Below are 10184 nucleotides of genomic sequence, written 5' to 3'. Positions count from 1 at the left end.
TTAGTTAAACCCCAGTTGGAACGTTTTAAGGATTCATTAAATTGTAGTAATCATTTTGCCCACCAGAGGTCCCTTTCTCCCCATCACTGGGGCCAAAGAGCTTGAACTCCTGTGTATCTTCATAGTTTTCACAGCCATGCTGCTCATTGAAGACTGTGATATACCATCACCTCTGCATCGCCCAGGGGCTTGTCAGTAATGCAGAATCTCACGCCCCACCCACGGCCACTGGAGGAGTCAGAATCTGCATTTTAACAAGATTCTCAGGTGATCTTTGTAGACATGAAATACTGAGAAGTACATACAGTTCTACAGAACATTCATAATCTGAAAAGCTTGGAAGACATAACCCCATCTAAATGGCCTTTCCACCAGACTTAAAGAAGGAAAGAGGTTTAGAATCTGCTTTTATTATGAATATAAAATATACATACAACATAATACACATTTACACATTTACAATTTGCAGTTAGTTTCACTTTTTTGAGCACGTTTGGTTCTGCACGGCACAGTGGCCCATGTTCCTTCCACTTACACTCAAGACATTCTCTTCACCTTGGTACATACTTGGGAAGAAATACCAGGCCCAGGCGTCAAATGGCCAGCTTTACTGTCTTCCCAGAATCACGTTCATTCTGTTTCCCCTTCTGCTGCTACAGGCTTTCCATGGCCTCAAACTTCAGCATTAAAAATGCAGGAGAAAAGAGGGCTGCAGTAATCCCCTTCGTCTTTCAAAATCACCTTGAAACATCTCACCTGAGCGAGGTGATACATCATAGGCATTGCTGGTTAACATAGTCTAAGAACTACCTACAGGGAGGCTCTGATGTGTCACATACAAACTAAGCTTGTTCACCAAATGAATGATCACAAAGGATCTGAGTATCGGTGGTATCGCAGTAAATAAATAAATAAGTTAACTGGAATAAATACAAATAAATAGAGTGAGTTTCACTAAGGAAAACGTCAATGCCTACGTCCCTGTGCTCCAAACCTCATTAGGTGCCACTTTACAACAGGCTGATAAACAGAAGCTGGATTTCTCTACGAGTCGCTCTTTGGGGCAACGCCTTCCATGTGCTGGTACAGAGCAGCCAATGGAATCGTTTGTCATCGCTTTTCTCAGAATGCTGCTATGCGAGACGCTTTGTAGGAGTTCTCTTTGAGGCTGTCAAATATTGCTTTGGTTCCGTTCTGCCAGTGTAGCACCAGATCCATCGGAGTCTTCCCAGCCTAATCGAAACAGAGGAGGGAATTTGACTTCCAGGTTGAAGGCATCTATAAGTTCTTCTCCTCTGTGTGTGTATTTGATGAGGTAATGGATAGGTGTATGTTACTGAGGTGTTTTATGTTTCCCACTATGATCTGCAGTTTATTTTCAAACCAGGCCTTTACTGTTTCTCACAGGAATGCTTCTGGCATTTCAAATTAGCAGATCAGCAGTGTTTGGTTTATTTGCCCCCCTGTGGGACTATCCCAGGTGTTGGTAAAAATCCCGAGTCCCTTGACACTAAATAGCAAGCCTAAGCCAACTCACTGAAATTCAAAAGATGCCTCTGTACTTATACAGTATACTGCAGAATGGGCATGGAGAGGTAGCAGTATCCACCTGGTCAAAAACCAGTTCCTATCAGTTTGGAAAATGATTCCTGACTGATAAAAACTGGTGGGATATGAGCTGCTGCAACACCTTGGCTTAATTACACAGGTACCACTCCAGGGAGTAGATTTTTCACAGCTGCTCAGAAGTTACGCTGGGCTCTCCCAGGAAATTTATTTTTCTTGGAGATAATATCAATGATTTTTGAGACCAAGTTTTTTTTTACTTTATGTCTCAAGATATTTACAAAAATTAAAATTATGTCACCTCTCAATTCTTGCCTCTCAATTTGAGAAGTCCTAAAATTTTCCATCTCTATTCAGAAGTCTCTCTTTATCCCAGAGATTGCAAACTGGCAGCTTTGAGATGCAAATAAGTCTAGAGACCTGTGTTGGCCCAAACAGCTTAGAGTTTTAAAAAACTGGAATTAATTGGCAACAGTTGGAAATTAAGAGATTTCCCAATTGAATCTGTGATCTCTCTGAAAAAAACTGGAAGGCTTGGCAGCACGATATCCATGGTTTCATGAAGCAAGAAGGGACTGGATTAGGGAAGGACCACTACCTTATGTGCACAGAGCCTGCAGCCACCATAAAGTCATTTATGTGATCTGCCTGGGCCCTAGGCGGATTTGAGTTAACGTCCCTGCAACCTTAATTTTGGACCTTCTCACCCTGTAGCATGTGCCCTGGGGAACACTTAGCAGCAGATGTGAAGACAGTTTGGGACAATGATACAATAATGATACAGTAATGTATTGTTTACAACTCCCTTCAAGATGGTGTCCAGTAACATCCTTTTTTGGAAATATCCATCCATTGGGTCAATGACATTTATAGTTCTAGAACCTTTATGCTGGGGTCTTACTGAAAATACAGAGCTCTAAGGCCTATTTGTATATTTAGGGCTATTTTTCCATGAATTCCTTAAACTCCTTTGTATTGAAATTTATCTCGTGATTCCCTGGCGACTTACACAGTCTCTCCAAATCTATATGCTTTTGATCTCTGCCTGAAAAAAAATTATATTTTCTGCAGCTTTAGGGGTTTTGTTGAATCTACTCTTTCTGATGGTTTAAATTATTTGATAAGATCAATCCCATATCAAGGATGAGGGGACCCTACTGTTAACACTTTCCCAACCCAAGCAGTCTCTATCTGCATTTATTTTGTTCCTGTCACCAAGACAGTTTTATTTTCCTTTTTGGAATGATGAAGTATTCCTCTCAGTCTTATAGTAACACAGTAAGAGGAGGAAATGATTCACAGTAAAAGATGACTGGGTTTTTTTTTTTCCCCTTTCTTTGTAAAGTGATTCTCCAAAAGCCTCTTTCAAATTACTTCTTCAGTACTTTACACTCATTCCTCCCAGTGGTATTTTTAAAGCTTGTATTAGATGATGCTTGACTAGGAATTGGGACCATGAGGAAAATCTGGTTACATTCCCTGGCTTACAGATGAAGCTAAATTAACATGTACTTGTAAAAGGGATTTATACAAGCATTTTCTGGGCCTAAATATAAGAAACTATTTTGAGGGATGTGCAGCTAAACCAAAGAGGAGAATGAATAGAAATTAGCTCAAAAATAAAGGCAAATGCATGGCTACCTCTGTAAGAAAGTGGTAGCATTCATGCCATTTTAAGAGGGGAAGGACTATTCACAATTACTCGGATTCAGTGTTGAATCATTTGAATTCCTTGACCCTTGGCTGCACTGACCACTGTGGAATTTTCAAGAGCTTCAGGAATGGTGGGTGTCTTTATTCCTGACTATTCCGGCCTAACTCAGCCAGGCCAAGGCAGACACTGCTTGTGTCTGTGAAGGTGGGTGGTTTGACCATCTTTTATTTTCCATACCAAATTCTAAAAGAATTCCTAAATGCTGTGTTAGGCATTGAGGGCAAAGGAGGCACTATGGCTTCCCCATCTCTGACTAGATGACCTGAGTCCTTGCCAAGGTCAGCAATATCCTTATGGGAAGGAACAGGGCATTTAAATCATCAAAAGACCCCCTAAATGCTACCTTTATAAGGCTATTTTCAAGTATGTGAGCCATACTTCTGTTCATTAGAAAGCCGGCAAACAAGGCCCCTTGCCTGAGTACTTACACAGTTCTTGACGTTGAGGTCGGCACCATACGTGATCAGGAGTCGGATCATCTTGTACCGATTCAGCCTCACGGCATCATGCAAGGCAGTATCTCCTTCCTAGAGAACAGAGTGAATAGGCTAAAGGTGGGCCTGAGGCCAGGAAGTGGGTCCCGAAAAGGTGCCCAGCAGGGGTAGTGATCCCAAATAAATGAGTGAAGGTTTTAGGAGGCCAAACTCTGCCGGCCTACTCACCCGGTCTTTGGCATTGAGGTCTGCCTCGCAGGCGATGAGATGCTCTGCGCACTCGTAGTGGCCGGTCCTCACCGCGACATGCAGCGCGGTGCTGAGCAACTACGAAATCGAAAAGCCCGTTGGGTCCCTGGGCGTGAGGACAAAGGCTGTCCCAGACCCCAACGCATGTGTGAAGGGGAGGAGGGGAACGGGAGTAGGAGAAATACCTTATCCCGCGCACTGATTTTGGCGCCTTTGTTCAGCAACAGTTTTAAGACATCCAGGCTTCCTCCGCGGCTTGCCCAGTGGATTGCTGTGGATTCAAGCTGTACGAGGGAGGTGAAAGGACATGACTCAGTGGAAGAAGAACCTGGTCAGAGGAATTAGTTCTTGGTTTCTAAGACCTAGGAATACCAGGTTTGCTAGGGCATCTGTGATGGCACTGGGCTGTCCTGGTCTAGGTTGACAGTTCTAACTATTGTAGTTCAAATCTCTTGCCAAATGTTTCGGCAAAAATGTGCGAACGTGTATGCTCTCCTGTGTATGTATCTGTGTGCATGTTTGCATCATTAGGAGGTTCTCAAGAAACCTAATCTTTTTAAGAGAGGATAAGAACTAAAATGTACTGAGAATTTCGTGGTGCCCACATGGTGCCACATACTTCAGACGCATGGACGCTCCCAGCAACATTGTGAAGTGGGCGTTCCTGTGCTCATTTTGCAAATGAGAAAAAGGAGGCGCCAAACTATTCAAATTTTTTGCCCAAGGAAACACAGCTAGTAAGTGGCAGAAGAGTTATTCCAACCCACAGTGTGCCTGGAACGTTAAACCACTTTTGCCAGATAAACTCAAAAGTTCTAGACAAATGTACGGATTTTAAAATTCTGGCAGAAAAGAAGTAGTCCCTTCCAAAAGATACTCATCTGGATCTGACGCCTCTTCCTGTGTCCCTGTTGTCTTTTCCTCGTCTCTTCCTGGTTCTCTGCTAGCACACTGTCATCTGCCTCCACCGTCCTTATTTGTAGTTACTGCACTTAATCATACTAGAAAATTTGGTATATCCTTGGCCCTCCAAATATCATGCTCATGAATTTTTGTGTCTTTCCACGCAAACTTTATATTTTGTTTACTTGTTTTTCTGTGTGTGTATCTTCTGGGTTCAGTTTTAGCCAAATCCTTTGGACTTTTCCAGTCCCTTTTCCACTCTGCTTAAAAAGTCAAATTGAGCTATATTTAAATAAATAGAGCATTTTTTTTCCCCAGCCTCAATCTTCATTTCATAGGATATGCTATATACTGGTCTGCATAGAAATCACAGTGGTTGAATTACTGAAATCTGAATAGCAGCCACTTCCCATAGATGCAATTCATTTTGTGTGCAGTCTAGCCCCAAATCTCACTGACAGCAATCAGCATCTATCAAATAAGGTGTGCAGCCAGAGAATTCTGAGATGTTGCTGGCAGCCAAAGGTCAGGAGCAGGTGGCCACGTATGATGGAAGGATGGGGATGCTGAAAGGCAAGTGTTGACTGTATTACTTCTCAGTAAGGCTACTGACTTGATAACGACCCGAGTCTTTGATGAGGATATTGAATTCTGTCCAACAGCTCTCACTTCCTTCTTTTCCCTGAAATACTCCTCTCCTTTTCAGTATATATGGAAAATACTTTTCACGTGACCTAGTCCATCTCCCAACTTCCCTTTGTATGGAGAAATAAGCTTCTGCCTAGTTCTCTCAGATCAATCTTCAATACAATTGGCCCCATTTTTCATGGTAGGTTTTCTCAAGCTTCACATAGTCTACTTACTTTGGCTCATTTCCAAACAAAGAGATATATTTACCATATCACGGAATTCAATCTGGGCTCCAGCTTCTATTAACTTCTCCACGATTGCCAAATGTCCTTCCAAGCATGCTCTGTGAAGAGCTGTCCGTTTATACTGTCAGAGATTTTAAAAAGAGTGAGAGAGAACAATGCATATAAAAATGAGTATAAATCCTTTCTAAGAAATAGGAAGCTAGGGATTCTGATGACCTAGCTGATAGAAACTTGAGTTCTTTTTTATGAGTTAGAAATGTCAAATTTACTAAAATTATCGACTGGAACCATTATTCTGCAACTGAGATTTGCGTCTCCTGCAATACACGTTTCTAAGTGATTAGAGGTCTTCATCGAGGCGCATGGACTTAAAGATTCAAAACTACCCAAGTGCTGACACTTCCCTTTCTTGTGTTTTGTGCCCTCATGATTTCTGTAGTATCTGCCATGTAGTTCAGGCCATTTCCTTCCTTTGGGACTGCTGTTAGGTTGAATATCAAAAAGTATTCATTTTTAAGATAACGGAAGACATTTTTCTTTCAGCTTCAGAAATGATTCCCCATTCCAGTTCATAGGGGAAAGGAGTCAAAAAAGGATTAGTGATGTCTGATAAATTGGCTTCAAATAATGGATTAATGGGCTTCCCAGGTGGCTTCCCTGGTGGCTCAGAGGGTAAAGAATCCGCCTGCAATGCAAGAGACCCCAGGCTTGATCTCTGGGCCGAGAAGATCCGCTGGAGAAGGGAATGGAAACCCACTCCAGTATTCTTGTCTGGAGAATGCCATGGACAGAGGAACTGGCGGGCTACAGTCCATGGGGTCACAAAGAGTCAGACACAACTGAGCAACTAACACTTTCACTTCAGGTGGCTCAGTGATAAAGAATCTGCCTGCCAATGCAGGAAACACAGGAGGCAGCAGATACCATCTCTGCGTCAGGAAGGTCCCCTGGAGAAGAAAATGGCAACCCACTCCAGTATTCTTGCCTGAAAAATCCCATGAACAGAGGAGCCTGGCAGACTGCAGTCTGTGCAGTCGCAGAGTCGGAGACTCCTGAGCTCACACGCAAATGGATTAATAGGCTATTTGTGCTGGAACACTATTAGGCATTATTTCACTCCAATGCCCTCTCTTTTTAGATAAGGAAACTGAGGTCCAGAAAATGCAGATTGGCTGCCAAGAATCAAATAAGTGACTACTGATAGAACTGACACTTGAACTCCGGGCTAGAGATTCCCTGTGTAGAGCTGATATATTTGGGTCCAGTCAAAGCTAATGCTAACAATATATTTCTCCAGTCATGAGTGGTTGGTCCTGCCATACTAAAAGTCTATCCCAAAGATCTCAAAATTAAAGGCAAACTGAAAAAGCAGTGGGAAGAAAATGAGAGTGCAAAAAAATAATGCAATCCATAGCACTGATCCAGCATTTTCTTTTTCTGGCCCACTGCACTCCCCTGTTATGCTACTGGCATATGTGGCAACAGCTGGGGCGACGGTTTCAGGTGGATTGATTTCTGGCACCAAACTAGCAAGGCTGCAGTAAAGCATAAGAAACACAAAATTAACAAGCTGGATTTTGCAGTGCTTTGTATAAGCCTTACCTCATCACAGACATCTGGATTGTTCTTGTCTGACAAGAATTTTTCTATTACTGGCAGTTTATTCTCCAGGGCAGCTTTCAGAAATGTAGGCACATCCACAGGTTCTGTCTAAAGTTTAAAAGAAAACAATGTGAGAGTTACCATGGGCTTTCCGACATTCAGTCAAACCCTCCACAGATAGTTATTTGCTTGTAGCCTAATGCCGAGGTTTTCCCTGGTGGCTCAAACAATAAAGAATCTGCATGCTATACAAGAGACCCAGGTTCAATATCTGGGTTGGGAAGATTCCCCTGAAGAAGGAAATGGCAACCCACTCCAGTATTCTTGCCCAGAGAATTCCATGGACAAAGGAGCCTGACAGGCTACAGTCCACGGGGTTGCAGAGTCAGACATGACTGAGCAACCAACTCCCACCCCCACAACATAAGGAAACCCAGCAGTGCTTACCACAATTTCAGGTTCAGGTTCCTTCACAACTGGAACTTTTGTTTTCTTGTATTTTTTCCTTTTCTTCAGTTGAATGATTATTTCAAGATCTTCTAAATTTTCCAGTTTTGATCTTTGTTCTAGTTTTTTCTTCTTGAGCTAAAAAAGAAATGCATGTTTCAAAATATGGTGAGTTCTACTGACAAGCATTCTGGTTGTGTCAAAACAAAATCTGCAAGGTCTGAGCTCAGTATGTGAACAGTTTGAGCAAAAAGATTAAAAAAAATATTTATAATAAATCTTTGACTTGGATTTAGTGATTTCTTATTCAAGTATTTAGGGGTCAAATTTTTCAGCTAATTGCCTTTATCTTCACTTCCCTTGCTTGTAGCACCAGCTTCTTCCTGAAGATAGAATCTAGTTTCTAAGTGATGATATTGTAATTATTTCCATAAACAGACCCCAGATTTCTGTAGAATTTTTTTATCATGCTCATGAATTTTTTTAATTGAAAAGACTTTACTAATAAGTTTCAAACTCTTAAAATTTCTATGCCAGTGTCTTTTAGGTAGCTCACTGAGCAGCGCTCATGAAACAGACTGTCTGGGGACTACATCTGTGGTTAGTAAGTAATGAAAATTCACCCAGCAACACATTTTCTCAACACGAAAAGTTGCCGCAGTCAAACAATGATCCATGAACCACATTACTGAGGAAAAAAAAGGCTCCCTTCCTTGGGATTAATTAAACTATATAAGACATCAGAAATTCACTGGACACTTTTCTCTTTCCAAGTCTTTCAGTCAAAACAGTCAAAAACCATTCGGTGATTGATTTGGAATCCAGAGGTCATAGTCTTGCCAAAGAATTATTTTCTACAACCTGTTCCATAGAAGTTGCTTCTTTGTAAGTTAGAAATTGATAAAGAAATACCTTTGGGATGGTTGCATTTATTTGGTTTCTCTCTTTTCTCCTTGCTATCTGGCACCTGTGTCCTCTACGCCCTCCCCAACCTCCCACTAGTGAACCTCCCAGAAGGCCCTTACCTCTGCCTCTCGCTGTTTCTCAGTTTCCCACTGTTGCTCCCCCAGGCTGACAAAGTGGACCGGAAGTGTTTTCAGGTCTTCTTGCTTCTCTAAAGTGACAGCAGCTTCATATTCTCCATCTCTGAAGTCCTCAGGAAGGAACTCCCCAGCATCCCCACTGCCTTTCTTCTTCCCTGTAACCTACAAGGGAAGAAGGTGGCCGGGTCAGAATAACAGAGTCCGTCCTGGGGTCCTTCTCCATAAAGGATGCTGCAGGAGGTCCCTGGGCCCTTCCTCCCTGCTGACAGTGGCTTCAGAGCAATGCACTCTCAGAGCTCAGGTTGTGATGCGCTGCCCCAGTGTTCCAGGAATACCTTTAGATACTTGTTCTCTTCTATTAGTTAAATCAAGGTTTAGGTTAGGTTGATATGTTTAAATCTGCTTTTAATCCACTTAATCACATTTCTCCTAAGAAAATCCCAACCTCTTCCCCCCATCCCCACTGATGATTTTAAAATTCTTTCATTTTTCAGTACTTTTGATGATCCCTTGCCTTCCTGTGGTTTCCAGATATATATTGTTGCACTAGAACTTCTCCCCTAAGGCATTTTGATTACTGTACATGATTCCACACTTTAGTGATAAAACCAAAGGAGAAGATAATAAATAGGGAATATGTAGAGAATTCATTACTGCCAGCTCCTTTTTTTCTAATTTTACTTATTCCATCACATAAATCAACCATTTTCCACATATGACATTTTTCAGAATACCTGTGCATTATGCCTGAAAGAAAAGAGCATTTCAATTTTCAAATAAAAGTCAAGGCTGCACCATTTTTCACTGCATAAAAATAATGTGCTTTACATACCAGCTCTTCTACCTTCAGAACCATCATGTTGACCCGAAGTTCGTCAGTCTGTTTTCCTCCTGAGGAATGAACCCTTGAGTTGCCCTGGGGAGCCCATCTGCTCCAGTGAGCTTATATAGCTAGAGCTGGGTGAGATAATCTTCCAACCTGGGAACCCAAGTAACACCCCTGCCCCCCCTCCCTCCTGGGGCCAACTCAGAGGCAGGTGAATTTTTCATTTCAGACTCAGTGTCTGGGAAGCAGGGGAGGGAGGGGATGACAAGTAACCCCACTGAATATGTGAATCAGGAAGAAATGTGAGAGGGCCATTCCTTTGGCAGTGACCACACCGCTCAGCAATGCAAGTCATCCTATTTATCGGGGAGCCAGAGGACAGCTGTCTGTTGACATTGCGCCACACCGCTGCTCCTTTTCCTTCTTTGTCAGCTTTCATATGACTAATCCTATCAAGAAAATGTAAATGCCCTGCGTATCACACCGCCAGTAATATCTTTCTGATAACCAGACTTATCAACACGT

At 42.3% G+C, this 10184-nt stretch overlaps 1 protein-coding gene across 1 annotated transcript; it reads right to left on the bottom strand.

Moving 5' to 3' along the window:
- Positions 1 to 390: 390 nt before the first annotated feature.
- On the bottom strand, positions 391 to 9821 carry ANKRD1 (ankyrin repeat domain 1). The gene is made up of 9 exons (XM_005896318.3): positions 9666 to 9821; positions 8816 to 8995; positions 7791 to 7928; positions 7344 to 7451; positions 5764 to 5862; positions 4149 to 4247; positions 3943 to 4041; positions 3709 to 3807; positions 391 to 1233 (listed from the first exon to the last, which is right to left on the bottom strand). The coding sequence occupies exons 1-9, from the start codon at positions 9690 to 9692 to the stop codon at positions 1123 to 1125; spliced, it is 960 nt and encodes a 319-aa protein (XP_005896380.1). The 5' UTR covers positions 9693 to 9821; the 3' UTR covers positions 391 to 1122.
- Positions 9822 to 10184: the final 363 nt, after the last annotated feature.

This window comes from Bos mutus, chromosome 26, assembly GCF_027580195.1.
Source record: "Bos mutus isolate GX-2022 chromosome 26, NWIPB_WYAK_1.1, whole genome shotgun sequence".
In the NCBI taxonomy this organism is placed as follows: Eukaryota; Metazoa; Chordata; class Mammalia; order Artiodactyla; family Bovidae; genus Bos; species Bos mutus.
This window is presented reverse-complemented; position numbering and strand designations above follow the sequence as displayed.